Source organism: Physella acuta, unplaced genomic scaffold (genome assembly GCF_028476545.2).
Source record: "Physella acuta isolate Inbredline_101_S28 unplaced genomic scaffold, ASM2847654v3 ptg000148l, whole genome shotgun sequence".
Taxonomy (NCBI): domain Eukaryota; kingdom Metazoa; phylum Mollusca; class Gastropoda; family Physidae; genus Physella; species Physella acuta.
Genome location: NW_026731667.1, coordinates 20,331 through 36,996, shown reverse-complemented (window position 1 = coordinate 36,996; position 16,666 = coordinate 20,331). Strand labels below are relative to the sequence as shown.

At 35.5% G+C, this 16,666-nt stretch overlaps 2 protein-coding genes across 10 annotated transcripts; one reads left to right on the top strand and one right to left on the bottom strand.

The window, feature by feature from the left end:
- Positions 1-761: 761 nt before the first annotated feature.
- On the bottom strand, positions 762-11,338 carry LOC131935541 (tRNA (adenine(58)-N(1))-methyltransferase non-catalytic subunit TRM6). Of its 6 annotated transcripts, none has more exons than XM_059291985.1 (13): positions 11,301-11,338; positions 8,841-8,940; positions 6,518-6,645; positions 5,453-5,559; positions 4,772-4,863; positions 4,612-4,692; positions 4,369-4,493; positions 3,514-3,565; positions 2,525-2,831; positions 2,253-2,341; positions 1,423-1,525; positions 1,111-1,197; positions 762-893 (listed from the first exon to the last, which is right to left on the bottom strand). In XM_059291985.1, exons 2-13 carry the CDS (start codon positions 8,924-8,926, stop codon positions 807-809), a joined length of 1,344 nt encoding a protein of 447 aa, XP_059147968.1. In that variant the 5' UTR covers positions 8,927-8,940; positions 11,301-11,338; the 3' UTR covers positions 762-806. The 6 variants fall into 6 exon arrangements, with proteins under 6 accessions (XP_059147968.1, XP_059147966.1, XP_059147967.1 ...); XM_059291983.1 differs by lacking the exon at positions 11,301-11,338 and adding an exon at positions 10,661-10,865; XM_059291984.1 differs by lacking the exon at positions 11,301-11,338 and adding an exon at positions 9,761-9,766.
- Positions 9,385-16,305, top strand: LOC131935542 (N-alpha-acetyltransferase 80). Of its 4 annotated transcripts, none has more exons than XM_059291988.1 (6): positions 9,385-9,530; positions 12,517-12,678; positions 14,682-14,827; positions 15,114-15,192; positions 15,569-15,695; positions 15,781-16,305. In XM_059291988.1, exons 2-6 carry the CDS (start codon positions 12,587-12,589, stop codon positions 15,997-15,999), a joined length of 663 nt encoding a protein of 220 aa, XP_059147971.1. In that variant the 5' UTR covers positions 9,385-9,530; positions 12,517-12,586; the 3' UTR covers positions 16,000-16,305. The 4 variants fall into 4 exon arrangements, with proteins under 4 accessions (XP_059147971.1, XP_059147974.1, XP_059147972.1 ...); XM_059291989.1 differs by lacking the exon at positions 9,385-9,530 and adding an exon at positions 10,082-10,521; XM_059291990.1 differs by lacking the exon at positions 9,385-9,530 and adding an exon at positions 10,632-10,725.
- Positions 16,306-16,666: the final 361 nt, after the last annotated feature.

The window sequence follows — 16,666 nt, the reverse complement described above, 5'->3', positions numbered from 1 at the left end:
CTTTGAAATACAATACTGGTTCTTGCAACTAATAATTATTCGGACAAATATTTTCTTGGTGTGTTCCATGCATAATTCCAGCCACTACTGGATCAGGTGTTCAGCTATAGACTACTTTCTGTACAGTCAGCTCTACCATAGGTGTCATAATTTAATTTTTGTATGTTTTTTAAGTAGAAGCATATTTGTCAAATGGTGACCCACTTCACTTTTCTGATTATACTAGTGTCTGAATGAAATTTACATGTTATAGGCATACATGTTATGTAACTTAATGTTGTTCCCCTACATTTTGATACAATTATTTAGTAAGCTTTTGTATAAGTAAATTTTTGATGATTTATTCACTATCAATTGTAAATAAAAGTTGTTTTTTTTTCACTAATCTTTTTAATGTTATTAATGAGAAAAGCTGATTTCATTGCAATTGATTTAAATGATGTAATTATTTTTGAGGTTTGAAAAAAAAATTGGGTTTGTTCTCTGTGTATGTGTGTTTGTGTTGAGTTCAAAAGATTGGTACTTTGGTGTTAAAAAGAAAAGTTAAAACCTAATTCTTCAAACAGCTTTTTTATATGAACAAATTTGGGCCTCACAATCTTAGGATCTCGTGGGTTGACATCAACATTCTACGCATTTATGCAACCTTTTTAAATCAGTTTGATATTCCTAGTGATGACAGGCAGTACTGGAGGCTTCATCTGTAAGCTACTAACAACATAATTAAGGCCATTACTTCTTACATCAAGATACATCAAATATATTTGATAAGTTTTATTATTGTACAGGAAGTGAGCAATGTAGATCTAGCTTGGATCCGTTGTGATGAATGTCAGCAGGTAGCCACCAGTCCCACTCATGTTAATCATTGGATGTGTTCTCTGGGGTAGGACCTGAAACACATTTGGAAAACTGGTCAAAACTCTGTTCTTAGAGACTTACCTACTTGATACACCAGTCTCAGTCAGCTGGCCACCCAGTGAGCCAGTGATACACCAGTCTCAGTCAGCTGGCCACCCAGTGATACACCAGTCTCAGTCAGCTGGCCACCCAGTGAGCCAGTGATACACCAGTCTCAGTCAGCTGGCCACCCAGTGGTCAGATATTTACCTGATACTCCCTGTACCAAGTCTCTGACAGCTGGATCTGGGCACCTGTGTATTTGGCTTTCACCTGAGAGTAGCATTCAACAAGAGGCTGAAAAAGAAACAATTTTGTGGGCTTGGGTTGCAGATTTTGGGGGCTTGGTTAAAAATCTGGTTAGTTGTTTTTTTTTTTGGGCTTGGGGGCAGTTTTTTTTTTGGGCTTGGTTACAATCTAGTTAGTTGATTTTTTTTTTGTAGGCTTGGTTAGTTTTGTGGGCTTGGGTGTAGTTTTTATGGGCTTAGGTGCAGTTTTTGTGGGCTTTGGTTTGTCACTAACCTCTAGCAGATGGCAGTAAACCACCACAGGCCGAGAGGGGGGCACAAAGTCCAGTAACTTGAGTAGGATGGGAGTCGGGTTGTACCTGGCAGCAATGATCAGGCTGGAACAGTAAACATGATCAACTTTACATACATGCAACATTGGCTAAACATGATCAACTTTACACGCATACAACATTGGCTAAACATGATCAACTTTACATACATGCAACATTGGCTAAACATGATCAACTTTACACACATACAACATTGGCTAAACATGATCAACTTTACACACATACAACATTGGCTAAACATGATCAACTTTACACACATACAACATTGGCTAAACATGATCAACTTTACACACATGCAACATTGGCTAAACATGATCAACTTTACACACATACAACATTGGCTAAACATGATCAACTTTACATACATGCAACATTGGCTAAACATGATCAACTTTACACACATACAACATTGGCTAAACATGATCAACTTTACACACATACAACATTGGCTAAACATGATCAACTTTACATACATGCAACATTGGCTAAACATGATCAACTATACACACATACAACACTGCCTAAACATGATCAACTTTACACACATACAACATTGGCAGTTGATTAGTTGCTTCATTCTCTTCTCATCATTCAGTAAGTTTAAAATGATCAGCCAGTATACTGACTCAAAGACTGCTGTTTTCATTGGTCTGCTCGTATACTGACTCAATGACTGCTGTTTTCATAGATCTGCCAGTATACTGACTCAATGACTGCTGTTTTCATTGATCTGCTCGTATACTGACTCAATGACTGCTGTTTTCAAATTTACCTGTCAAGTTTTCTGTGTTTGAGAATGAGACCCGCAGCTTTAAGCTGTTGCTGTTTTTTCTCCTGTTTCTTGGCTCTGTCTAGCTGGGCCTGTGGGGAGGAGACAGCACGTGAAACAGCATTTTCCCTGCTATTTTTTTAAAAATATTTTTATATTTTAAAATTTAAAATGTTGAGACATTTTTTTACAGTAGCACTATGCAGGCAGTTGTCATATCTAGTTGAATGAAACTAAAAACAAATATTCTCAAAAATGAATGGTTGATAGCTTACAAGCTGCCGTTTCTGTCCTATGTGTAAAACTGCATCCTGCGTTGAATCAGCTGAGATCATCACTGAATGTGTAGATTGTAAGTCACCAGCATGAGGTATAGCATCTGATACTGGGCTGGGATTCACCACACTATCACCATCATGGGGAATAGCATCTGATACTGGGCTGGAATTCACCACACTATCACCAGCAGACACACATGTGACATCGTCATCGAGCGTTTTAACAGATGAAAGTTGGTTGAGAGGATAACTAATGCAGTTTTGTAAGGCAGATTCCGAGAAGTTAAAATATGTCATCACATCCCTGTATGAGAAAGAAATAATGTTTGAATCTAGATCTATATTAACCTAGCAAGCTGGGGGGTCATCCATTTATGATGTCTACAAAAATTGAAGCAGCTGCTACACATTGGTCAAAATGACTGTAAATTTCAATAAAAAGGAATACAAATAAGCTAACTCACTGTTGACTGAGATCAGTAAATATTTGAGAAAGAAATACAAAAATCACTGTTTTTTTAAATAGTTTTGAGAGGGGTGATAGTCTGGGGACTGATGTCATTTAAGGTGTTGGGGTCCTGGCATTTTGTGATGATGTGTGACATAGAGGTGGGAGAGGTAAAAACATGATATCGCTAATGATATGGATGATCCCAGTGTAGGTATAAATACTGCACTTTATTTACATGTTAAGATGGGTATTTTTTTAAAAACATCATGAATACTGTTACTTTAATTTTACTTTTTACAAGCAAGATAAAATGTGCATGTTTGTTTTAAAATGTAAGTACTTAAATGTTAAATATATACAACATGCTGAGGAACCTGACCCCATCCTGTCACGCGTCCACAAAAGTTGATTTTACTGACCCCTACATATGGACATCTTAAATAGATGACCCCTGGGGAAATAACAGTTAATTTTTAAGCCCTGAATAAATGAGTGAGTAAAGATCAGAAAAGCATGGCTTGTGTAGCTTACATACCGACTCAAGTTGTCATTAGAGTTTGGAATCAAATTGACGATCTTGCCCTGACCTGAAATACAGCAAAATTAGAGCAGTCACAATCTAGATGGACAAAAGTTATAGCAGTCACAATTTAGATGGACAAAAGTTATAGCAGTCACAATCTAGATGGACAAAAGTTATAGCAGTCACAATTTAGATGGACAAAAGTTATAGCAGTCACAATCTAGATGGACAAAAGTTATAGCAGTCACAGTCTAGACCAACAAAAGTTAATCCTCTGTACAACTCACCTCCCATTCTCTGTACAACTCACCTCCCATTCTCTGTACAACTCACCTCCCATCCTCTGTACAACTCACCTCCCATCCTCTGTATCAACTCACCTCCCATCCTCTGTACAACTCACCTCCCATTCTCTGTACAACTCACCTCCCATCCTCTGTACAACTCACCTCCCATCCTCTGTACAACTCACCTCCCATCCTCTGTACAACTCACCTCCCATCCTCTGTACAACTCACCTCCCATCCTCTGTACAACTCACCTCCCATCCTCTGTATCAACTCACCTCCCATTCTCTGTACAACTCACCTCCCATCCTCTGTACAACTCACCTCCCATCCTCTGTATCAACTCACCTCCCATTCTCTGTACAACTCACCTCCCATCCTCTGTACAACTCACCTCCCATCCTCTGTATCAACTCACCTCCCATTCTCTGTATCAACTCACCTCCCATCCTCTGTACAACTCACCTCCCATCCTCTGTACAACTCACCTCCCATCCTCTGTACAACTCACCTCCCATCCTCTGTACAACTCACCTCCCATTCTCTGTACAACTCACCTCCCATTCTCTGTACAACTCACCTCCCATCCTCTGCAGCACACAAGCCAAAATGAGGCCCTGGCAGGTCTCCACAACCCCCACGTTGCTGCCATATCTCACATTGCTGTAGCTGAGGATCTGGGCCAGTGTGTCAGCCCTCAAGTTGCTGGAAACCACAATAGGAGAGTCAAGTAGAACATGTGAAATGCATCTTAATAAACTATTGAGAGCACTGTCAAGTCAAACTAAAAGCACTAAAATTGAGCTATCATTGAAAGACATACCAAATCTTGATAGGTTCTTTGGAATAAATCTCCATGATAAGTCTTGGAGTTGGTCGCGACACAGTAAAACTAAGAATGTGCCTGATAAATACAAATGACTGAATGAACATGTTGTAGACAGAACGGGGAGGCTCACAAGATCATAAAGTTGTACACCTACTTTTGCTTTTTCTTTTTCACATACTTGGCTTGTGAATATTCTGTTTTTGATTTAAAAGTCTCACTATTTTCAATCAATTCTGTTATAATTTTCTGGAAAGAAACAATACACTTTTTTTAGTCAAAGACAACACATGTGTAAAGCTCTTTTCTTGTATGAGTTCTCTCAACATAGCACACAAGATCATACAACTGTAGCAGCACACAAGATCATACAACTGAAGCAGCACACAAGATCATACAACTGAAGCAGCACACAAGATCATACAACTGAAGCAGCACACAAGATCATACAACTGAAGCAGCACACAAGATCATACAACTGTAGCAGCACACAAGATCATACAACTGAAGCAGCACACAAGATCATACAACTGAAGCAGCACACAAGATCATACAACTGAAGCAGCACACAAGATCATACAACTGAAGCAGCACACAAGATCATACAACTGAAGCAGCACACAAGATCATACAACTGAAGCAGCACACAAGATCATACAACTGAAGCAGCACACAAGATCATACAACTGAAGCAGCACACAAGATCATACAACTGAAGCAGCACACAAGATCATACAACTGAAGCAGCACACAAGATCATACAACCTGTGTGCTGTTTGAGGGACCAGAATCTCTGATTTCTCTAGCTGACAGTGTAAGAAAACCAATGATACCATACCTCACCCGCAACTCCATCTTCTTTCATTTTTTTAATATCTTCTGTCGACATCTTTTGATTTTTTTCTGTATCCACTAAGTTACGATTGTCTACACCTGCAGCTGAAACTGAACATAAACATTTCAAGTCAAGTCTCATTGTTTATATTGTGTTTAACCATTAATGTCCCATTCATTCTACCAAAACTCCACCCATGACGGCCCAATGTAAGGAGCATAACTCTGTATGATCAAGTGAATAGTTTCACAAAATATTTGTTTTTGTCTAAATGAAATTGAAAATTAAGATAAAAAGTACTGCTTAATGTTGGGAATAAACCTGGCTTTCCAACAGTATTAAATAGAATATATTATATTCGGTAAAAGTACAGTATAAAAATAAAAAATGTCTGAGAAAATTCAAAACAGGTCATTTTCGGTAGTCAACTTTATTTATTTTTGTCTTAACAACTATGCATCGAATTTAACAGTTAAATATCAATTTGGTTATGTTTAACATATATAATTCATAAAATACATGCCTAGATACGTTTAGAGGCATTAATTTTTTTTATTTTTAATATTAAATCTACTAAAAATACGACAGATGAGTCGAAAATTTCGAGATAGAAAGAAACTATTATTTTTTATCTTTCAAAAGCGCCATTGAAATTACAAGACCGGAAAAGGATGCTGAAACCATCCGACTTCCTGTTTAGTTAAAAATTAGGATTTGTAGGCCAAATTTTAATGAAACAAATTTAATTTTTCTATGCTTATGTAAGCGGGCGGCAGCGGGCGTTACGGGACATTAACGGTGTCGGGCGGCAGCGGGCGTTACGGGACATTAATGGTTAATGCAAAGTATCTGAGTAACTAACATGCAAAGTTACTACATACATAAAATTAACCCTAGCAGGCTCTACCCAAAATTATATAAATATACGAAAAGCCCTTCGTTTATTTTAACTCTTTTCCACAACAGTGATCAAAAACTCATAACCCTGACAAGTTCCACATCAACATTTACAGACTTTCCCCAACATACCAAGTTCCACATGAACACTTACAGACTTTCCCAACATACCAAGTTCCACATTTATACTTGCAGGCTCTACTTTGATCAGATGGCCTCCTTCTACTTCATAAGTTGTTCCATATGACTGACCAATCAGCTCGTCAGCACTGAATTTTGTTTTTTCAAAATAGACTTGCCTGTCAGGACAAGAAATACTAAGTGTGTAAAAACCAAAAAGTAAATTAGGCCTACATAAAAAGTAAATTAGGCCCACATAAAAAGTAAATTAGGCCTACATAAAAAGTAAATTAGGCCTACATAAAAAGTAAATTAGGCATACATAAAAAGTAAATTAGGCATACATAAAAAGTAAATTAGGCCTTGTAGTGAAAGAGTCAAGGGGATGAATGGTGGTGATAACTAGAATAAAAGATAACTCTTCATCTAAGTTTTGTAATTCCAATAACTAAGACATTTTGCAAGACTTGCAGTGTTTTCACCCATTATGGACAACCCACCTTTCCCCCATGGACAAAGGCAAAACAGTAAATATCAAATTTAAAGTTCAATCATTGTTTGTTTGTTTTTATTTCATTTCCATTGTCAGAAAAAGCTAGGACAACTAAATTATTAGTACTAGTAGGACAATTAACTTATTCGTACTAGAAATAGTAGAAAGACTACACTTATATAGTCAGAAAAAGCTAGGACAACTAAAATGGTAGTACTAGTAGGACAACTAAAATGGTAGTACTAGTAGGACAACTAACTTATTCGTACTAGAAAGAATACACTTATATAGTCAGAAAAAGCTAGGACAACTAAATTATTAGTACTAGAAAGACTACACTTATAGTTATAGTATAGGCCTATAGTCAGAAAAATTAGAAACAGGTAATTCCGATTTCTAAAATTGACTATGGCTTTAAAATCATTGGTTTAATCCCTCTACCCCTTAATGAAAACAAAACTGTGCTGCCATCTTAGTAGATCACTTCAAGAGCTTGCGCCGTGAGATAATATAAACAAACAAACCCGGAAGCTGTGAACCGAACAGCCTAACTTTAAATAAATTTTAATAATTATTATTAATTAGGCCTAGGCCTATAAATACAAAATAATTAGCCTAGCAAAACAGTAGCCCTATTTAAAATGCAACTAAAAATCAATCGACGCGCATTTTGAACATTATATATTAAAAATAATATGGCGCCAAATAAAATATGGTTTGAAAGTTTAAGCCTTGATCTACCTACACAGTCTACATGGTAATCTATCGCTTTAGGTACGTAAAATCTGCTGTGGCTAGTAATGCAGGAAAAAGTTACCTCATTGTCAAGTCTTTAATAGAAGTATATTGTGAAATATTTGTGTCAAATATTATAGATAACTGAATAATAAACCAAAACCAATGTCAATAAAGGCCAGAAATTAACTTTAAAGTAAACAGCAGTGTTTGCGAGCAAGATTTGCTATATAAAATTATAAACAGCAGCCATTTGAGTGGCTTCCCCTGAATCTTCCACTATAACTTATAGGTAAAACCTTAGTTTAGCGTCGGAAATTATCGGGTAATGTTTGTTGAGTTTCGGTAACTAGAGTTACGGTAAACTATGGTTTATTTGACCATTGAAATATAAATAAATTGAAAGTCGATTGTAGTAAATTAATGTTTTAACTTTTTAAGTTTAATCGACAAAATGAAACAAGGATAAATATAATAGTAGATTTAAATTAGTAGATCTAAAAATAAAAACATATATTAATATAAATAATGAAGTCAAATGTAATAATTTAATGTTTTTGGCTTGCAGCGGATTTGCGACCATTAATTAATTAGATCTAGCTAGATATCTAGCTGCTAGGCCAAGTAAAAAAATCTAGATTACGAAAATAGTAAAAATGATTACAAAATGTAAAAATGATTACAAAAATAAATCTATCCAAATTTTAAACATTCTGTATAAAAATAAAAGATGATGCCAAATAAAGTATGGTTTACAGTACTTCCGATGAATTCCGGAAGTGTGTGACAGACTTTGGCATTGTTTTACTGTTTTTTTACTGCTATACGATTCCGGAATAATAACCGACGCTAAACTAAGGTTTTACCAACTTATAAAATGATAGATTAATCGACTTTTAAATTATGATTTCTAGCATAAAGATATCCCGGCTGAGCCTCTTCTATATTTTAACTACGCCATGGTTTTATTTACCGTAAGCCGCATACGGCCCACCGATGTTATACCATGAGATTACTCATTACCTGATAATTTCCAACACTATATCGTGAAATTACCATAGTCCATATAGATCTAATCTAATATAATTTTGAAATTTTCATCAAAATGCCCACTAGATAATTAATATTACTAGATCTAGACTCTACCTGCTTTTTCTAATTTGAAAAACCCGAGTTGTGCCAGCTCTCCTAAAAACTACTTGGTCTCCTTCTTGAATAACTGAATCTGCCATTTTAATATTGACGTCTGAAATGCATGTATGAATAACTGAACAAAAAACAAGCGGTAGCAACTAGAAATCTAATCTAGATCTAGATAAATTATTTAGTTCGGTAGGTGCTAATAAATTAATAAGCGTGGCCACAGGGATGTCTGCAAGTAAACAAAAAAGGCTCAACTAAATACCGAAACCAACTAATCTAGATTTTAGATCTAGATCTAGATCTAGGCTATGTTACTACTAGATCTAGTATAGTCAGATTTAATACAAGAATATTTAATATAGATCTAGACTCTAGAAAGAATTATTAGAATTGACTTAAATCATGATTTCTAGCATAAATATAAAATATAAAGTATAAAGATATCCCGGCTGAGCCTCTTCTATCCGGTGGGCTTTCTGCAGTTTTCACCAACTCATTGTTATCGTTTATGTTTACTAAACATTGTTTAGTCTAGCCTGATTTTATAACACTAAAGGGAGTAAAGGGAGTACAGAGTTACCTATGCCTGACAATAGCATGATCACTCAGAAAATAAAACAAAACTAATAGGCCTAGATCTAGCTAGAATCTAGATCTAGATCTAGAATCTATGTTTTATTTAATCAGACGATGGTAAAAACTAGCTTAGATAGATCTACAAATTCTACATCTCTTACTTAATAAATACTTATATTATTAAAGTTATCAATATCAATTTTTTTTATTAAATGTTATGTGTTATGTTATACTAGTTTTAGAGATCTAGATTTATATTAAAATATAATATATTTAATTAATATTATTCTAGATCTATATTAATATTATCATATTATTATCTATGTAGTAGTAATGTATCCTACTTATTAATCTTCTATATATAAATATATATAATTCTCTTCTGGGAGCCGTTAGAAAACAAGCTGCAAGCGCGCCTTTGCAGTCCCCTCTCTTCCTCTCTAAAATTCTCTATCAATATTACTACCACCCCCACCCCACCGGGCCACCCACACATGATCTCAAAATGTTTACAAATCGTAGAGCTGGGTTTGTTGACGGCTATCAGAGGCAGATAATTTAGTTTGAAACGATTTTAAACTTACAGGAGGTAACTAAGAGGAGGCTGCTTTCACGGGGGGGGGGGGGGTTAGTGTTTTAAAGCAAATATTTTCAGTGGCAACAATGGTACTGTCGAATTCACAAATTATGAATTACTGAAAAGTAGAAAAAACAACAACTAAATAGCTGCGTATGATACACCGCGGGTCGGCTCGTAGTAATTACTGTAATACTTACTTAACTTTAACTTATTACTATATAATATAAATAAATGAATAATAAACCTAAATCAATGGCTAAATATATCAATATATTATAATAATAGTTCAATATAGGCAAGAAATTAACTTTAAACAGCAATGTTTGCTAGCAGGATTTGCTATATAAAAAGCGGCCATCTGTAAGTTAGAGTGGCTTCCCCTGAATCTCGCACTATAATTGTATAATTTTATAAAAAAACTTCAACAAGATGGCTGCTATAGTAAATGAGCGCAATGTTGCATCTGTTTGAAACATCGCTAGTTTTCATTTATTACTGATAAGCTTTAATTCAATTGTTTAAAAACAGGTACATAAATGAAACAGGGAAACATTTTTGTATTTTTCAAAACATAAATCCTCCTCAAAACATGAAATAATTATTAAAATATTAAAATTTAAGGAGTCACCTGTTTTTCACATTACTAGTTGCGGGCGATTTTACGTACCTAAAACCATAGATTACCGCATACGGATACTATAGAAGTTGCAAATCCAGAGAACTCTAGTAAATGTAAATAATCTTTTTAGTTTATAGTATTAGATTAGTATAGACTAGTATAGAGTTCAACAATCAAATGGATTTTTATAGTCATTTTTATTTTGAAGTGACTACTCGGAAAAAGATTTTTCTCCCCAAGGTCTCCCTCCAGACTTAGACGGCAAAAGATAGTTCTGCGCATGCGCAGTGACCTATGGCTAGGGCTACGATTATGGTTAGGGTTGGTGTTAGGGTTCTGCTGTTGTAAACACACGCATGCGCAGTACCATCGAAAACATCGCCACGATGGCAAGTCGTAGTTTCTCTCCATTGCGCATGCGTATCTTTTTCCGGCTAGCATCGACCTTTTTATTTTAATACCATTGTACATGATTTTAAAAATATTAAATGGGCCTTTCTAATAATTTTGAGATAAACTTTTTTGTGTATCATTATTTCATGCCACTCTTAACACATTTTTCAGTGCATATGGTTTCGCCAATGATATACCACAGGCGATCTCCATGAAAGAATACAACATAACTCAAAATTGTTTCAATACAATAGTAGATTGGTTAAAATTTTGCAGGGACTTTATTTGCATTTACATGTTGATATGTTGAGCAAACAAATTTTGGCGGAATAGTTGGTAATGGAAACCGGTGGAAGTAGAACTTAATGAGACCAAAAATATCGATTGGCAATACCACAGCGGAACATGGAAAGAAGGACACTGGGTTTTTGGTAGTGTAGAAAGGAACACGAAACAACATTTTAGTGGAAGTACAGTATAGACAAAAAAGAACACTTCTGCCAATTATTTCCAAATATGTTCTCCTCCAGAGACCCACATAACTATAAATGGCTGGAGGTTAAATGACAATCTATCAGCATTTAATGTCCGAGTTTATCTCTGTTCTGTCCGTGTACACCAACTAAATGTTGTGCACCCAGACCATCTTGAAATTCACATAGGGCCTATATGGATGAGGGCAAAACGCAAACTTTGGCTGCAATATGGAACCATTGATGACCTTTTTGACACATATTTCAAGAGATTGAGTTTTGATCTCTTTTTCAGCTAACTACAATAAAGTATTATTACAGAGCAGTCAACTGTGTCCTACATTTAAAATGTCAAAATAAAAAACTCAAGTCAACAAGGCTAAAGTTCAAATTAAATTTAATTGTATTTTCTGTGTAAAAATGTGTACAGATTTCTTAAAATTTCCACAAATAAACATTCATTATGTAATATAAACTAGATTTTTTTTCCTGAATATTTGTATGTATGGGGACCAAGGTGGCAGAGGCGTAGCGATGGGGGGGCAGGGGGGTACATATGTCCCCGGGCACCGACCTTAGGGGGCGCCAAAATGGGTTGTAAAATCAAATTAAAATGTCATTTTAGCTGCATTTTTGCATTATAAATAGTTTGAGGGAGGGGTGGGTGCAAATCAAAAGTTTGGGGGGAGGGGGTGCAAATTGAAAATTTGCTCCCGAGGGGGGCGCCAAATTGAAAGTTTGTCCCCGTGCGCCGGGAAGGGTCGCTACGCCTCTGCAAGGTGGTGTTGTATAATTCACTCATGTGTGCATCTTCAAGGGGACAAGGAGGTTTACAAAACCTGAACAAACCAACTACACACATAAACAACATTAGTTGTACTAAACTAAAAAACAAAACTTATTAACACACAATTCAATACATTTATTTACATTTACTAATAGTTAATTTAGTAATTATTATCTAATTAAACAATATTATTATTAATAATTATTAATTACCTGTAATACTAATATTCAATTAATCTACTCTAACTCTAGCAATCTCATTAGACCAGTACAAGCATACATAAATAAAAGACTGGCAACAGTGTTTTAATAAATAAAAACCATGGAACTTGTACCTCTTCATCATTGCAAAGAGTTCACAGAATCTTGCACAGAAATACTAAATTCTTTCTGGCCCAGATCTGTAGCAGCAAGGTCAGTTTTTTTTTTTTTTAATTTTAAATAGTATATATAATTATAATAATTATATAGTCAATAGTAGGCCAACTTTAAAAATATTATTATGAAAATAATAATAGCTATAGTATAGGGCAGGGGTCTCCAAACTTTTCAGCCCAAGGGCCGCATTGACCATCAAAGTTCAGTTCGGGGGCCATTTTCTTCCAGGCATGTCTTTGATTTTTCTGGGCAAAGTTCCTCAGCTATCACCCACAAACGTTTTTTCCGTAGACTAAAAGATCTCCGCGGGCCGGATGAGAAGACCTCGCGGGCCGCATCCGGCCCGCGGGCCGTAGTTTGGAGACCCCTGGTATAGGGCATAGCATATTATGCACTATATAAATTAAATAATATTAATATCGGCACATTTTCACATAAATAATAGATCTAAGTACTAATCATAGTAATATTCATATTAAGTTATAACATAATCACTAGTGGAGTAGTGCAGGTTCTAGGATCTAGTTCAGTGGTTCTTAACCTTTATACTTAATGGATGTACCAAAATCCACCTTTCTTAAACTTATTAGGAAATTCAAAACATAGGTAGGCTCTATATTTTTTCTGGTGGTGAGTGAACTGACCTCTGCATCAACATCACTGTGTTCAAAGAACAAAAACTGTTAAACTATGATTTGTACACAAAAACAAAAAAGTAATATTAAATATTTAGGCCTACTGCAGATCAGTGTGCCTTCCAGACACCAGTTCAGACATGTGCAGCTTCACCTTGAGTTCAGTGAGTGTTGTATTCTTGAAGTTTCCATCTCCATGCACCTTGAGGAAGTTTCTTCTTAGTTTCGCCTGTGTTGTATTCTTGAAGTTTCCATCTCCATGCACCTTGAGGAAGTTTCTTCTTAGTTTCGCCTGTGTTGTATTCTTGAAGTTTCCATCTCCATGCACCTTGAGGAAGTTTCTTCTTAGTTTCGCCTGTGCTAAACTAGAATTGCAAATCACACAGTTAGAACGCTGTGAATCCATATTGTACATAGCCGTCAAACCCCTTTCTCATTTTGCCCGACATAGTATGAAGGGATTAAAATATTAAGTAAGAAAACACACGGCATTATATGACAACAGTCCAAGTCGACAACTGGGCCATGATATAGAAATAAAAAATATGTTCGCCACAGATGGTATATCTGCGATCAACTCGTGCCTGTAGTGGCATTGACATAATTCATAACGTTTTCCATGATATAGCAATATATGCCTATGTGTTATCTCACTTTGGCACTCTTATTATGTTGTACTGTCGTATTTGAACTGTCATCAGCCTCTAAGTCTGCACTGACAAAATCTGATGGCAAATCATATGAGTCGGGTGGGTGTCTTAATATCCGCCGAACCCCTGCGACAAACAGCTTCTTACAACAGCTATGACTATTATTATTTTATTAGGCCTACTAATTACATTAAATATCAATGAAGTTTACTTATTGATTATAGGCCTAATAATTAGTAATACTGATAGACAGTAGCAGCCAGCAGTAGGCATTTTGTTGAAAACATACAAAATATTTTGCAATGACAAAGTACCCAAAATCTATAAGGCTTGCATTACTTGCAGTCAGCTGGAATACGCTACTCTTGGCTATTCCCAGTTGAATCATCTTTTCCCACTCCTGCCCAAGACACATGGGGCAAATGAAGTAGAGTTCATCTGTTTCAGAGACCTCTGCATATGAACGGATAGTGTGGTCAGCGCTATGCCAAGCCGCCTTTGTTAAACTCAGATTCAAACTTGAGACTTTCAGGTTAGCCCTCTACCTCTAGACCACACCATGCCATTCCCAATTGATTATGAATAGGCCTATGGCTTGGTTTCTTTGGTGATGCTCAGAATTTTCTAGAAATAACTTAAAAATTGATGTGGTTCTTCAAGACTGTCAACTTTTACTTGTGTACTTTCCATCATTTCTTTGATTAAATACTTTAATCATCTGTTATTAATTCTTCAAATGTTTGCATCTGAACAGAGAGCATAGTCTCCATCAGTCATGTGATAGTATGCCCATCTCATTAGTGCTCATTAATCGCCAACACAATAAAGATGCTGAGGTTATTGGATATAGCAGAATTGCTGCTGTACAGGGAATATTACAAGCCTGTCTTGTGGAATCTGGTACAGTCAAGTATTTGATAGATTTTTATTTTATTATTTGTGTGTGTGGGGGTGTTGTGTTTCATATGATAATCTATCTTTTTTAGATCTTTGTAAACCTCTGAGATAGGATATATTATTTATAAAAGTAATTGGATGATACATTGGATGGTTGATATGGATGTAAATGACCTTGTGACTTGACAAAATCTGTGACATGAACATATGAAGAAAGGTGTGGTCAGTTGTATTTTCCAGCTGCCATTACTCTATAGTATTATAACTGATCCATTTACTTGTGTTTTAGTGATCATACGAGAGGTTGATAGAGGCAAAGGTTTTGGAAGAGTTCTCATGCAGTTGACTGAAGACTTTGCAAGGAATAAGTATATTTCAGTTCTAATTTTATTTAATATTATTATTATAATACTGCATTCTGTATATTCTATTATTTACTGCTCAGACCCCCTGAATGTATTCTGTTAAACAATGGACTTTAGAGAAGGTGCTTTTTAAAAATTTCAAAAGGACTTCTTTCAATAATGTATGATCAACTTGTTTTGTAAACCCTTGTCAGCTGTAGTTCTCGCTGTGCTACCACTACAACATTGTGTCAGTCAGTATTTTCTAGTAAAACTTCAAAAAAAATTTTATTAAATTTTAGTTGTTTAGCAAATGTTTCAACTAATTTTCATTTTTTGAGTGTTATGTAATATTCAAACTTCAGTTTGTTGCATTTTTTTACAAATGCCTTTGTTGCAGATTGAAGATGAAAGTAATTTATCTAAATACAATAGACCAGCAAGCTTTCTATTCTAGACTGGGCTATTCAAGGTGTAATCCTGTCATTAGTCTAGGTGCTAATGCTCATAGAATACCAGAACACATGGTCAGAATTTTTCTTTATTAACTTAGTTTGCCTGTATTAGTTTGGTTTTTTTGTTTATTGTTGGTTACATTTTCTCTTTCCAAAGCTTCAAAGGCTCTTGGGGTCTGAAGGAAATGTGAGAATTGACAATCAACAACTGAGCCACTTAGATCAACGTAATACATTAAAATCTCCTTCTGTGTGCAAAGAAGGGGTGCCTCCACCACCACCACCACCTCCTCCACCACAACGAAATATTTCTTACAACCATGCTGTAGTGAGAATGGACCCAAATTCTGTGTTTTGGATGAAAAAAGATTTGTGATAACGTTTAAATTTCTGATTTATTTGAATGATAGTGGCAGCACCTATTACTGATTTTACCCATGTGTGGTTATAGTACTTTTAGTTATGTTATACTATTCCAGTTTTTCATACAGTGGAATTGTCATCACAGTGAAATCTCTTCTTAGGTGGTACACAAATAAATATGATACCTTTTTTATTCTTTCACCTTTTAGTGTGAGCGCAACAGTGTTTTTTTTTACAAATTTTATATATACTTACTTTTTACTAACAAAGAAAATAAACAGTCCTTAGTTTAACATTTCATTAAACTAAGGCTGAAAAAAACCTCAGAGTTTGTCAACTTTTTGACTTGTCACATTAGTCTTGAAGCTGATCATTTTTATGGAAGTGTCTTACACTAGTTACACATTAATGAGTTTAGTTAGTTTGATAACAGTCCATAACTTTCAAATACAAGTTGGCTCTGGTACAGTATGTGATCTTAAAATGTTTCAATTCAAGGTAAGTTAAAGCATCTAGGCATGTTTGATCACTCAATGCCTTCAAGAAACAAACCAAAAAAATACTTACAGCTGGATAGAGAATGGACTGCTGCAGCAGTGACCTACTGAGGTGGTTTTTTTTTGTTGGGTTGAAAGCTGTTTAGGATACTAAATCAGTTGTCTGACCTCTATGTAGCATAA

What these genes read in the sequence shown, in the direction of transcription:
- LOC131935541 (XM_059291981.1), bottom strand. An exon ending in TTTCAAATTAGAAAAAGCAG is followed by an intron (nt 6,646 to 8,840) that starts GTAGAGTCTAGA and finishes TTGTCCTGACAG; the next exon opens with GCAAGTCTATTTTGAAAAAA. An exon ending in CTTGGTACAGGGAGTATCAG is followed by an intron (nt 894 to 1,110) that starts GTAAATATCTGA and finishes AATGTGTTTCAG; the next exon opens with GTCCTACCCCAGAGAACACA.
- LOC131935542 (XM_059291988.1), top strand. Translation starts at nt 12,587, where the DNA reads ATGGAACTTGTACCTCTTCATCATTGCAAAGAGTTCACAGAATCTTGC. An exon ending in AGCCTGTCTTGTGGAATCTG is followed by an intron (nt 14,828 to 15,113) that starts GTACAGTCAAGT and finishes CTTGTGTTTTAG; the next exon opens with TGATCATACGAGAGGTTGAT. An exon ending in GAAGACTTTGCAAGGAATAA is followed by an intron (nt 15,193 to 15,568) that starts GTATATTTCAGT and finishes CCTTTGTTGCAG; the next exon opens with ATTGAAGATGAAAGTAATTT.